Genomic DNA, 14,492 nt, shown 5'->3' with positions numbered 1-14,492 from the left:
ACCACTATTCTGAATTGAATTAAAATACTAATTTGATAAAATAATTTTACTGATGGACAAAAATAATTTAATAAATGAAATTTTATTTTTATTTACTAAAATATTGTGGTCCTTCCCCAAATTGCAGCTACACCAGTTTTCCAACAGTTTTAAACAAGCAAGCTATAAAATGCCTGAGTATGTATTCTGATGACTTTCCCTGTTAAACACGAGAGAATGTTTAAAAATAACAAATATTAGGTACCTTTCAATGACTGTTCCATTTTGAATCATCCAAATATCACAGTAAGTGCGGACTACCAGCATCACGGCAATAAGCAGCAAATAACCTGTCTAGTACAACCACAGAAATGCAACAGTTAAATAATGGCTAAATTTCACCATTTTTTTCCAGTAAGTCAACCAACTCTATCTAACAGAAAAGTATTACCCCTACTGCCCTAGCTAATGTAGTATTTGCTTACATTGCTGGAAACACATTAGCATACACTACTTTTAATGAAGTACTGACTAATTTTTATGGCGAAAATTTGCCTTTTAAAAAGCTGTATTTGGTTGATACATATACTGGACACACACTATAAGATGGAGGATTGCAGGAATAAAGAAGTTACTGCTATTCTGAGACACCTTTCTGCCTTAAGTTTGGAAGACACCTCGGAACCTCATCAGCTTCGACTCCCTACTCAGAACAGGGCCACTAGTAACCAGTCACCAGTCAGAGACTAACAGCTTTCCATCCACTTCATTGTCCACTCATACAGCCAATTCAGTTTGGCTCACTGGGTATTTAGGAAAACCTGGTATCAAAATATTCTACATCCTCTGTTCTTCCCTTATTCACACAACCAGTTCTCTCATCACTGAAAGCCATCACGTTAGTAAGGCATGACCTGTCATGGGTAAATCCAGGCTGCTTGCAATGACTTTTTTGCCTCTTGTATGGCCAGAGTTAGCTTACAGGAAGTTTTGCTCACAGTCCTGCCAGGAATTTGGTGAGGCTTACCAGCCTGTAGCTTCCAGTAAACTTGTTTTCTAATATGGGAGCAAGATTTGGGTTGTTTCGGGATTATCCGTAACCTCTTCTAATGGCTATGACTTTTGAAGCTGATGAAGGCCAGCTCCGTGAGCACTTTCACAGGCATCTCCATCCATGCTTCTACCTTCTACACACCTCCTTTTGGCAGCTGGGCTGCTGAAGGTCCCTGTTCACTCAGGCTAAGCTGGCTATCATGCTTGCTCGACACTCTGGACATTGCTCTTGTGCCTGACGTATGTGTAAGTTCATTGCTTAACTTCCGAGCTCAATCAATGCTTTGGATTTTTTTTAAAGTGCCCTAGAAAGCATGAGAAAGATGAAGACACTGATTTCTACACTGCATAGCTTTCCTGAAATGATGCTGAGGGACTTTTTTACAAATTCATTCTCTAATACATGTTGGCCTAGATATGTTGCTAAACTAAAATAACAAATGAACTGCATCCTATTTAAATACAGAAAGCATTTGCACACAGAAGTGTACTGCCTTGTACAAGACAAACCCAGATGCCCTTTTAAAAGTTATGCTACAACAGTAGTTATCAGCTGACAGTAAATGGCTTATCTTGCAACTGAAACCAGAACCTTTAGTGATATAACTGTGCTTAACATAGACTTTTATATTATTATGTTGCTATTTTAAAATACATAGCACAATTTGGTCCTATTTAAGTAATGTATATGCAGTTGTTTAAATTCTGATGTAATTTCGAAAGAGACTTGACTGCAGCTTTATTTCCTTATTTATTAGTGCAGGCAATGCTTACCTCTTTGCAAAGTGTTCTAGGGACCATTATTTTCAGGATTCGACATATTCGTGCAATAAACACTCTGTCCACCATTGCTCGCTCCTTCTTTCCCTCTTTCTGCTGCACACAGAACAAAACAGGAAAAGTGAGAATTTTTCGTACTATTGAACTGCTTGTGTGATATTTTCCCTACACAAGTCACTTACAGCTACCTTCCTTACACAGAATCTGCAGTATTTCCTATCAAACTGCAATAAGTAATAGCTGCTATGACACAAAATACTTGTTATTTCAATTCTGTGTTAAAAATTATATACAAACACTGCAGACTGTACCAGTAAAGTACATCCAAGTGTAAGTTGTAATGCAAATATCCCTTAACATTGCTTATCTCTAAAAGACACCATCAGCCAGTTTTTTAAAGATGCCTTCCATTATTTGTCTAGACAACCAATGGTTTAAACTCTTGGACTGTATAGCCCAAACTTGCTTCACGTGAAACCAGAATTTTTTATTGCTTTACCTCTACAAAATGGTGCAACACACTCCTACTTAGGTATACCTACCAGACTTAAAAACCCTCCCATATCCAAACACCTTTTATTCTAATCAGTTTAATTTGTTCACTCCATATAACCCTGTCTTCTGTCCTGATTAAGCTGAATACTTTTTAAAAGCTAATGGTCCAGGTTTCTTTTTTTTAATTTCCCAAAGGAAATGACTGAAGAATTCAGTCCTGAAAACAGACCAAAAGGGCACGTGTGTACTTTGAACACATCCTGTCTAATCAACATAATCCTGCAATCTTTGCTACCCAAGGCTCATGTGAAACATGCTATCAATGCCCAGATCAATAGTACAAGGCAGACAGGAAACCTGAAAAAGATCCACTCTGAATGCTCTGTGAAGAAGCCTACACCTGTTTTCCACAGCATGAAGTCAACAATAGTCCCATCCTTTTCAAAAACCTATGTGAACACAAGCTACGGATAAAAATTCTAGCCAAATAGGATGCTATGCAGGAGATGATTACTACACTTTAATTAAAACTTATTTACACAAAAATTTAAGCAATCCAAACAACTAAGACTACTGTCCAGTCCTAATGAAGCATTATGCCACATACATTATTGTTTTCCTGTAATAGAAATTACTAACACAATATCTGATGGCAGTATTTCCAAATGATTAAACATATGAGAGTTGAACTTGTTCTTCCCCTTTATTCAGCCTTTCTCCATTTCTATACTTCTGTGTGGCACTTATTTTCATTCCAGTATCTTCTTGCCTAGAAGTCTTTTTCCCTTAGATGATAATCCCATTCAGCATAACTATATCCGAGATGGGTAGGAATAAGAGAAAGATAGTTAAGGTTTTTTAAAATAGGTATAGCTATCCAAAAGATATGTGTTTATGGTAGATTATACAGTCAAGGTGTGTTAGAAATTAACCTGATGTTTGCATACACCTATCTATTTATCCAGTGCAACCTTTTTTTTTTTGTTTCCAGCAAAGATGAAAATACATGGAATTTATTCATAGCATTGTAACACCAGAATCACAGACTCTGCCTTTTGGTCTGTCATATTTTATTTGAACACAAAACAGAAATCTTACTCAAAGGGATTTAGTATATCCTTTTCAAACAAATGAATTAACAGACACACAAAATATCAGGGAAATGCCAAACCTCCTACCAGATGTTTGAAGTAGTTTCTAATTTAGAAACTGTCAGACTCAACATCTTGTTCCATACATTCTTTTACATTAAAAAAAAAAAAAATACAACTTATACCAAATCTATGCACAGCTCTTTGTTTCCATCTGTACAGAAAAACTTACAGCATTAGTCCTTACAAATTCATAGGGCAGTAACAGATAAAAAAGGACATTGTGCACATCAAGCACCCATCATTATGGAGTCAAACTTCAGCCTCCTGTGATTAACCTGATTCTTCCCTTTGCTTCACCAATACAAGTCTGAAAGTATCATTCAAACTATATTTGCACCATAGCAAAGATTAAAGTATAGTGATAGGACATATAGTTTTAAAAAATCGGGTTTATTAAAAATTATTAAAGAATATTTGACATGAAGAAAGAATTACCTCATTATTCTGCAATGCTTGTTTTCCACTTCTTTTACTGCAGAGAAAAGAAAAAAGTATTTATTTGTTATTCACATACTTTTCTTTGTCTTGATCTCTACACACAAAAGACAGAGAAGAAATCTTGGGATTATATTCCTATCTATTTCTTTCAAAGCAATGCAGTGAATTCAGCAGGGCTACCTTCTATGTCAAACCTATGTGCTGCTTTTATACAGCATATGTAATCCCAGGGAAACTCTACTCATTCCAGCAACCACTTTCACATAGGAAAACCAAGTCTCACACTTTCATCTCCAAGTTCTGCTTTACCTTGGCTCTGTATCATGAACTCCACGGGTTTTTCTGTTTCTCACACATACTTTACAAGCATGGCTACATGGTTCCACTGACCACAAATGAGAACTACAAGAATGCAGATTCAGCAATCCAAGCAACCCAACTTTGATGTTTCACACTATCTACATAAACCAACCGGATTTATTTTGCATTGTATTTGACTTCAAAATAACACGCTTACTACACAGAGAGATTATTTGTTCATAAACATGTGCTGCAGGGGAAAAAAAGCCAGCTCCTGTGAAATTAAGTTCCTGCAAAGATGTTCATTAAAAGGGGAGATAGTTTTTAGTCCATTTTCCTTCCCCTGCATTTAACAGGACAGTTAGTAGAAAAATACTTATCAACTTGTGCTAAATAAACATTCAAAAGCACAGAGCTATTCTTCTGCCTCTACTTTTAAGAAAGAAAAGCTGACAAGTAAGACAGCTCCAGTGTGTCTCTCTTACTTGTGGAACACTCAAGCATCAGACAAGCACACTAAGCTGTTTGGAGAATTTATGTAGTTTTAAAGTAGCCACCGACCATAATAAATTGTCACTTCCTTAACTATGATATAATAATAGTAGGAGCAAGCTGCCTTAAAACTGTAACATTCATACACCTTCAAGGCAGAACCTAGGACACTACAAGAAAGCAGGAACTATGAAAGGCACTGCTCCTTTGGCCTACAACACCAAAACAGGCACAGACAGCCACACAACCAGCCATCCCACTACTCCATCAACAGCACCACTTCACACTTGTGTTTTAAAGCCCTGCTAGGAAAAAATCTAGAATGAAACTGTGCCTGTTTTAATTGATGATGAAAGAAAGATCTATGAATATCACTGAGCAATGAAAAGAAATATAACTTAATTCATAACTTATGAAAGGAAGAGGCAAGGTAGCAAAGGAATATGAGAGAAGAAGGGAAGGAGGAGACCATGAAAGCCAGAAGGGAGATCTGCCAGTTTAGCAAGAACTTAATTAGAGGTAACAGAGACGGAAGTCTGAGAGAAGATAAAAATCTTGTAAGACTACTTGTGCAAAAACAAAACAAAGAATATGAAGGGCAGCAGGAGCCAGACTGGGGGAGAAATAATAAAAGTTCAGAAGAGATGTAACATTTAATCAGGCTGTGATGGAAGTACATCTGTGGAAATGGTAACCGGTTGTAAAGTCTAAGAAAATCTAGCACATCCTGGTGATGCAAGAGCAATGTATTTCTGGTGCAAGAAACTTCTCAATACATCTTGTAATTTTTTGAAGTAGAAAAGGTTGACCTATATTTTAAAAATTTGAGCCTGGATCAGTTCAATCACATTTGGTTTGGTAGGAGGAAAGTAGTATTCTTAGGCATAAATAAGTAGTTATCAAACTATGTGGTTATTTCTCTAGATGATTCATGACTTGTCAAAATGTAAGATGAAAGCATGCTACTCTTCCAGACATCTTGTAATAATTCCTATAAGCTTGACTGCTTCAACTTCTGCCAATGTTTGAAGTCACAACACTCATAATACACAACTATTTGAGCTTTAAAAGGATCAGAAGTGAATACATTAATAGAGAAATCTATCAGGAATATAAGGCCCAGAATTATTCTGGTAGTTAGTTGAATATCTTTGATGTATTTATTGATATATTTTTCCTACAGTAGCTGTTGAGAGAAACTGAGCAGCTGAAATTACTGACTGAGCTGAAACTGATTATTCATTAAAGAGAAAGAAGGATGTTCAGAAATTGAGATCTTATATTTAATTATGAACTCACACTTAATTAGCATTCATATTTATAGTTTAAGATAAAAAACTAAGCATTTGTAAATTCAAAATCTAATAAAAAAAGAGCTTTTAAAATGTTTTGTTCCCTTTTTTCTAAAAAAAAAAAATCTGTGGAAGCTCAAAATAAGACTAATACTTCAAAAAGAATGGAACCAATCTTAAAATATGAAGTCTAGGAGAAAAAAAAATGAAATGTGCCTACACAGCTCTCCTTTTATTTGCGAATAAAGACTGTGGTATCGTTCTGCCTGGAATAAAACCTTTCCAGTCCAATACCTGTTGGCACTACTCCAGACTCCATTGTACTACTCTAGAACTTTTTTGTGAGAATGGTGGTTGCATTCTCAATGAATTTAAAGACTAAATAACATCCTCAATTAGTCAGCAAGAATACAGCAAGACTATCTGGTTACAGCAGAGAGCTCTAGCACTTGGAATAGATTCAAGCTCTCCATTATTCCAGACCTCTCATTTACTTAATGCTGGAGCATCACAAGCCTCAGTGGTGGAAGCAGGTAAGTGCTACATGCTGCCCAAGTTCTCCACTGCAAAGAACTCCCCTGGTACAGAACCATTGCTCCTTCGTGCCCTCTCAGATAAGGGGGCACAGCAATGAAAAGGTTTTTGAAAAGTGTTATCCAGACATCATATAGAAAAAAGTAGGAAAAAATACAGCACTAAAACATTTCTAATAGTGAATTAAAAACAGTGGAACTTGTTACCATATATTTTCAAAATCTAACTGCACAAAGCCCTCAACAAAGTAGCCTGAATTCAATGCATAAATTTTTTTTAAGAACATAGAGTCTCGAGGTACAATGGAATACACACCACCTGAAGAAGTTTCAGGAAAAGCAGCATTTCAGATGTAGTCTGCTACCCATTACTTAACTGCACACGGCTTTCACAGCAAACATTAAATAAAAAGCAGAGAAAGGTGTACTACACCAAATTCGTCATTCATACATGCATGGTAACTGAATAGCAACTCTCTAAAGAGTAAGTCAATAGGCAAGTAATTACCCACTTGACAAGAGGCAATACAACAAAACCCCTTTCTCCTACATTGAGAAACATGATCAGCCCAAACCAGCAAGACATTTTAAAGAAACTAATGGAGTTTCAGGACTCTGTACAGGCTGATTTGACAGCTGATCCAATTTCAAGGGCAGTATTGTAATACAGTGGGGAGGCAGAAATCATGCAATTCCAGTCTCCACATAAGTATTGGTCAGAGCACTTGCAGTTTTGACTATTTGCATACCAGTGAGGCTATTCTCTCTAAAAAAACATGCAACAATACTGGTTACTCAAAGAGAATCACTCTCAACATTACTGAAGAAGAAAGTGATTTGAGAAACTGTGAAAAGCCTTCAAGAGGCCTGAGTCTTCTTACGGAAAGGTCTCAGGCATACTAGCTCTGTGGCATTTAATAGCAAACAGGAAAAAGTTAAAGGATTACTGTCTTTAGAAATACCTCTCTCCATCCAGAACAAAGTTCAGAGGAAGCAATCTACACTGAGCTAAGCAGTATTCTAATAACAAGGAATTGCAGATGAAAAGGGTGATAAGCAAGACCTTCTGTTTAATGACACATGATGAGGAAGTAAGGGCCTTTAAAATGTTACATTCTCCTTAAATGAAAAAAAAAATCCTACAAATTTCAGGTTATGCTACCTTCCTTCTGTAGAGTTAGGATGACTTACTTCTGCTCAACACAGTGCAAAGAAAGAATATCTGGTTTTGGATTAAGTGTAGCACTTCAAAGAGTAGTCACCTCTAGGAAATCTTTTGCATCCTGCAGACCTTACATGTTGGAATGGCACTGTGCAGTTTTCACAGCTTCCAAATATCACACAAAATAAACAATTTTGCAATAGTTCATGATTATTTGTGCAGTTTTCAGGTTAGTTTTGGAGTCGAGATACTACTGGGAGAGAATAAAATTGAAATTAGTAAAGATGCAGTGCAACAGTGTGAAGAAATGACAGCTATAGTGAGAAAAGTCCACTGTAGCTCACTGGCAGGCAGAATTTCATAGTATACATCTCACACAGAGGGGTAGAGAGCAACAGTACAGTTATTTCAGGTCAAGGGCAGCAACCTTACTCAGAAGCCTGGGCACAGTCCAAAAGCATGCCCATTTACACAGTACACTCTGAGCACACACACAGAAACCAAGAACACAATTTTCTTGGCTCTAGATTGGTGGCTCGTTGCAGCATAACCAAAAATAATGTGAGGGGAATGTATTCAGGGCAAGCAAGAAGGGGAGCCTGAGAAGGTCACAGAGAGCTATGTTACTGCAAATAGGAGCTCTGCACTGCTAAAGCTCAAAAAGCTTCTGTAAACCTTTGAGAAGAAGATAAAGCAGAATTGTTGGAGAGCAAATTCTAAGTTTCAGTAGAAGAATGCATCTCAACAACACACCTCACATATAAGGAAAACCTCAGCACTATTCATTTTGTCTTAAGCTGCAATTGGGCCTGAGCTGTGGCTGAAGATCTCCATCCTGGATAACACTGGAAAAAGATTTCTAGCTAGTTTCCTAAAAATTTTAAAAGTTTTACACTGTTTCACACACACCAGACCTTGCCTTAGACAGCAAACATTTTATACAACTTAATTAAGAGAGAAACCACTAATTAGGTAGTCAGGCCCCAAACAAAGGCAGTCTAAATTCCTAGGATTAAGGCTGAGTCATCTGGTTTCTCCTGTCTCCATACCCTCCAGCTGAAGACAGGTTTCCTGAGCCTCAGGCAGGTTTTTCTAAAAGACTGTATTTTCAATGTATTTTCTAGTAATCATATCTGTTTATTTAGTCTTTTTTTTTTTTTTTCCCCTCAATGCTAGTGCAGTTACTGCAAGCAATAGACTGGACAGTCCCATTCACATCCTGGATAAATTTACTTCAATGTAGCTAGCATAAAGTTGGTTTTGGTTTTGTTTGTTTTACCTGCCACCTTTCCCCCAAGTAACACAGGTTCCCTTTAAGGCTTTTACATATACAAAAGCACTCTTATTAATCTGCAGCAATATAATTTCACCCTTCCTGTCAAACAGCCATGGCTCAACTAGAACAGGTCCCTCCATTTGAAGTACTCTGGCAAAGCCCACCCAAACATATTCAGAATCTAAAAGAATGACACAAACTAACAAGAGAAGAACACCCTAAATACACATAAATAGAACATGTTCTAAATGCGCCATCTGTTTCAAGCTACAACTACCATTTGCTACATTTAAACTCCTATTTTATGTTTCAAAGCACCTCCAAACACTTGGACATGTGTCTGTCACCCCTGACTGCACTTCTATCACTGTCAAACTGCATGTTCACAGGCTGTGCAGCTGAGGACATAAGCAGTGACATCTACTGAGTGAGTGACATGTGCTGCCACTCTGTCAGCAGACAGTGGCTGAGGAGCACAGTGACAGGAGCATAGGTTATGTGCCATCCAAACAAACTGTGCAAAATCCTATTTGATATACACTGTCTGCAACTCGACCTCTGCCCACTCAATGAGTTTTCCCCATCACTTCAGGCTTGCCTAACCTCTAAGGGCCCAAGCATGCACTGTTCTTGTTTCATTCATTTCTTTCCTCACAGGTGGGATGCCATCACAGGGGTTTCAGAAGTTCAGTTTATACTAAATTGTGTCCATGTCCTAGCATCTTCTTGGACTCTAATGAATGCAGCTGGGGGATAAGAAAGGCCAGTGTGTCTATAGGCAGAATTTAATATATTTTGTCACCTTCCCATACACTACAAATGCCTTCCTATTATTCTAAACTTTATTCCCTTTCCCTAATCTTGCAGTTACAAACTCTTTAACCTAACTACCTTCTATTACTTCTTTCAGTCCCTCCTTCCAGCAGAAAGTTGTATGAGTTAAATATCTTCTTTCTGAAAGTAAGCCAAGCTCAGTCTCTACTTGTGTAAGTACTTTATTCTAAAGTACATGGATACTGAGGAAAAATTCTTATTAGAGGGATAATGAAATATATCCAGCTCCTTTACGTAACACCCCTTAGGGTCTTAATTCTGAAGCAATCAAATCTTAAGCAAATATTCTGTTGCTTCTTGTTTGAGGCAGGATTAGGGAAAGAGAATAAATAGAATTGTTTTCTGCATGATAAACCCAGGATAATGTAGTTTCTCAAATAACTTCTCATGGCTTTAAAAAGCCCAAATACTACAGCTGAAGTCATAACTGCATTTAGACATGACAACTTCCCCCACTCCCACGAGAACGCAAAGCTTTTGTAGACTTTTTGAAAGCAACTTGGAAAAAGAACTAATGTATTTTTCTCCATGTTTTACTCCAAGGAAGTAAGATGGAAAACTAACAAGTTACTATAAGTAAACAGTTCTACATCACTGTACTTTGGAAGATTACAGAAAAGTGTGGTAATAATGCAAATTGCAAGTGACACCACCTCTTCAGTTCTGTAAAATCAATGAGCAGCGTAATACCTCTTACAGAGCAACATCTGTGACTAATCCAGGCAGTACTAATTAAGTGATCTTCGACCTAGTAAGGCAGGCTGGCATAACACATACAGCTTAATTATTCATACATTACTACTCAATATGAGTTGTACTGAACCTTGCCCCTACTGTTTGACAGCAGAAAAGTAGGTAAAAGTTGCCACCTCTCCTTCCTGCTATCACACCTGTAACTGGTTATTCTATATAAAAATGATACATACAACATGAAGAGTCTGCCACATAACTTTCTTGTTACGCATTCAAACATATCTGATTTGCTAGAAGATTTTCTTTCTTTTTCTCAATTTATATGTTATTTTACTTCCCAAGTTCAACCAGCAGTAAACCTATGGCTGACATTCCAGCAAAACTTAAAAAGCATACAAAATTCAACAGAAAAATGGCAGTTACTCCAGAAACACATGAAATAATAGGAAGACATGAAATGGTATTTTGAACACAAAGTATGTATAAATGCGTGTTCTGAAACTACGTGAGGAAGGAAGAAGTTTTGCAGGTACAGTTTACAGTTGCACCAGAACACTTCAATGATTTACCTGAATGTTAAGCCCAGCATTTTGCTGATTATATTCAACACTGCAACATTTACCTTTGCCCTTACGCAGCTCAAAACCAGAATGTCACCTCCCAAAATTCAAGAAGTGAAATTCACCTTACACTAACACGACACAACATTTTCAGGCATTATACACCAAGGTCAACAAAGGAATTCACATACACAAAACTAAATCACCTCACGTATTTTAGCCAGTTAACCTCAAGCAGCAGATACGCTACCAGTCCTCTTCCAGACTATCTAGATTGCCAAGTGAAATTCTTCTCCCTAGGAATAAGTACAAAAATTTAGGACAGCCATGCCCTCCCAACTTCTTCCTCTTCCCAAAGAATCAGAGATATACAACACAGATGTTGAAGTATACACTAGGCCCTGCAGATTTCAAAGGTTGTGCACTTGTTACTGTATGTCAGCATCATACACCAGCACAAGAACGTTGAAAATCTAAAGATCTGGAAGGATGACAATCTTTTTCAAAAGTATGCTATAATTTACACTAGCAACAAAGCATGAAGAAATGAATGATACATGAACTAACGAGACTAAAGGAGGATGAGGCAATGGTAATAACCAGATGCTTTTGTCTAGGCTGGTGATACAGGCAATGGAGCTTACCTACTGCCTAGTCTTGATAGGTAGCATTCTGTAAGGCTCCTGGCAAGGTTTGCCTCACAGGAAAACATGGAGAAAAGAGCGAAGACCAGTGGGCAAAAACCATCCTCACAATAGCATTCAAGCAGCAGCATAGCTATTATTGAAACAACCGAATGTTGGGCGTTAGAGTTTGGAATCCATGGCCACAATACTGTACCAGCAGCAAATAAGACCTAAGCTGTGGAGGGACTCAAAAGTGTAAAACAACACACACAGACAAGGAAAAAATCAAGTTTGCAAGCCTGGTACTCACTTTAGCAACAGCATTTCTAATAAAGTCAAGAATGCAAAAGGACTAAAGAGATTACAGAAGTAAAAGACAAGGTATCAGAAAGACTTCAGTATAGAGAGAGGAAAGAGACAGATCAGGTCAGGCTCTCACAAGCCCATGCATCTACTGAATTAGCTGGAATGCAACTCCTAAGTTGTCTCCCCTTCTCAATTCCCAATAATCTTGTAACAATGTTTGGTCCACCTAATATATATGAATACCTCAGACTTTTACCACTATACCTAGCAAAATTGAAGCTCCACACAGGAAAAACACATTTCAAATACTCTTCAGCATTTAGGCTAACACTTACTGCCCACACACTGACCCTCAAGCCAATGCATGCACTGCCATTGTCCAGTCCTGCAGGTCAACATCGGAAGACATGAAGCAAAACAGTTTAATGGGGACAACCCAGGACCCACACAATATCTATTTCGGGTATAGGGAGATTACTCTGGACAAGTTCTAGCCTGTTTCTATCAAATGAATGCTACTAACAGTAGAATATATTAAATGCGCTTCAAAACTACACTGAACCTGCATCTGTTTGAAGATGTGCTCCAATCTGAATGTAACCTGGTTTGTGCTCTCCACGATCATTTCTCAAAGAAGGCAGAGCAAGGTAAGTGTGGACAACTGAGATTCACTTGAACAGAACACTCTTGGTCTGACTTAACACATAAGTGCTCCTAGAACATCTGCATGGCCCAGTATTTCTTACAAATACCACTATATTAGGTGTGAAAATCTCAGCTCATCATTTTTGTGCCCTTCCATACTTCTTTTTTGTTTTTTTTAAAGTGGTATTTCACTAACTTAGGCAGAACTATTTGAAAAAAAAAATCACCCCTCACGATGAGTTTGATAGAAGAGTAACTTGCAGCCATAGTTGGGATCTTGTTTTAACCCTCCTGCAAAAAAAAATGTAAGGTGGCAAATGCATGGCTTGTCAGCAGCGTATCAATGTCTGCCATAGTGTGTGACAGTTACCTAACTCCATGAGACTCTTACAGATATTATGCATGTATGGAATTAGGCAAAATAAAACTGGATCGTTGCTTAATCTCAGGTATGTTATTACTTAAGTCTGTTGAGTAAGTCCATTTCAGTATAACTCTGTAGTGCCTACAAGATACCCAACTGTAACATCGCAACATACCAGGCCTTAAGCACACGGTCAACAACCTACAATTACAAACACAGTAAAAACCTGAAAGGACTGAGTCTGCGATATATTCTTCATCTGCCACGCTTTGCGGTACCAGTGCTTTGTAAGGCATTAACGAATACACACCCTACACCATACACCTGTAAGGCAACTTCACTGGGAACAGACTCGGCCCCTTTGAAATCGCTGCCCGAGTATCTCACTGTCACACGGCAGCACTCAAACAGCACCTGAGTCCATTAATTGCCTATGCAGACACGGTCATCCCTAGAAGTCAAGTGTTGATACCCGTTCCTAGCTGGGAAAATTAAAAAAAAAAAAAGCCAATACAGCTTGGGTAACAAGGCGGCCGCGGCTGGATGCGGGGCAGAGGGCCACCGACCTCTCGCAGGGAAGGCGTGGGGGGCAGCGGGCTGACCCCCGTGCCCAGGAGCCGCCTCCCGGCCAGAGGGCGGCGGTGGCAGCGCTCCGTGCGCGGCACAGGGACGCGGCTGCCCCAACGCCGGGCCCAGGGCCCTGAGGGCGAGCACGGCTCCCGCCGCTTCGGCCTCCCGGCGCCGGCTCCGCGGCTCCCCGGCCCCTCCCGCCCCGCGGCCCGGCCCCGCGCTCACCCGTGCTGCGCCCGCCGCTTGCTGAGCAGGCAGAGCAGCGCGCAGGCGGCGGCGGCCCCGGCGATGGCGGAGTGCCGCGCGGTGAGGAACTTGCTGTAGGCGGCCATGGCGAGAGCAGCGCGGAGCCGCCGACCGAGCGCAGCCGAGCCCAGCAGCCGAGCGAGGGATGCCGGGAGGGGGCGATGCCGGGAGGGGGCGGCGCCGCCCGGCCCCGCGCCGCCGGCAGGACGGGCCGCCCCGCGCCCCTGGCGGCTTGTGCAACTCCGCGCCGGCCACCGCCGCTCCCCGGCAGCGCCTGCCAGCGGGAGGAGCCGCCGCGCCGGAGGGGACTGAGGGGACCGAGGGGAGGAAGGGGTGTTTCCGCCCGCGCCGGCGGGGCCGGGCCTGTCGCCGGCCGCTCTCGCCCCGGGCTCGGGCCGAGCAGCCCGGGCCGGGCCTCCCCCGCGGGCCGCGGGTTAATATTCCCGGGCACCTCCTCCTGCCCAGCCGGCTGCCGTCAGCCGCTCTCCCGGGGCTCTTCGTGTGGGGTACGGTGTGATTCCCCAGTGTGTGCTAGGAATGCCGTGTGAATGTGGTGACAGGACGGAATAAAAATAAAACTGTAAAAAATTAATGAATTTTAAAACTTTTTCAAATTTCAGAGAAACCATGACTTGGTACTTTGGAACTTTGGTGGGTTTTGCCACACCTTTTGTTTGTTTGTGGTGGGTTTTTG

General features: G+C 40.2%; 1 protein-coding gene across 2 annotated transcripts in view; it reads right to left on the bottom strand.

The window, feature by feature from the left end:
- The window catches only part of ABCD3 (ATP binding cassette subfamily D member 3), a 28,237-nt gene extending 14,317 nt beyond the window's left edge, over positions 1–13,920 (bottom strand). Inside the window, exons 1-4 of one of the 2 annotated variants that reach the window (XM_066325237.1) lie at positions 13,778–13,920; positions 3,897–3,933; positions 1,807–1,908; positions 245–333 (exon numbers count right to left, since the gene is read on the bottom strand). In XM_066325237.1, coding sequence (XP_066181334.1) covers positions 245–333; positions 1,807–1,908; positions 3,897–3,933; positions 13,778–13,884 — 335 coding nt within the window. In that variant the 5' untranslated portion in view covers positions 13,885–13,920. The remainder of the gene's footprint in view (positions 1–244; positions 334–1,806; positions 1,909–3,896; positions 3,934–13,777) is intronic. The other variant, XM_066325238.1, reaches the window with a different exon arrangement.
- Positions 13,921–14,492: the final 572 nt, after the last annotated feature.

Source organism: Sylvia atricapilla, chromosome 9 (genome assembly GCF_009819655.1).
Source record: "Sylvia atricapilla isolate bSylAtr1 chromosome 9, bSylAtr1.pri, whole genome shotgun sequence".
NCBI lineage: Eukaryota > Metazoa > Chordata > Aves > Passeriformes > Sylviidae > Sylvia > Sylvia atricapilla.
The sequence above is the reverse complement of the archived record's forward strand: the minus strand, read 5'-3'. Positions and strand labels throughout refer to the sequence as shown.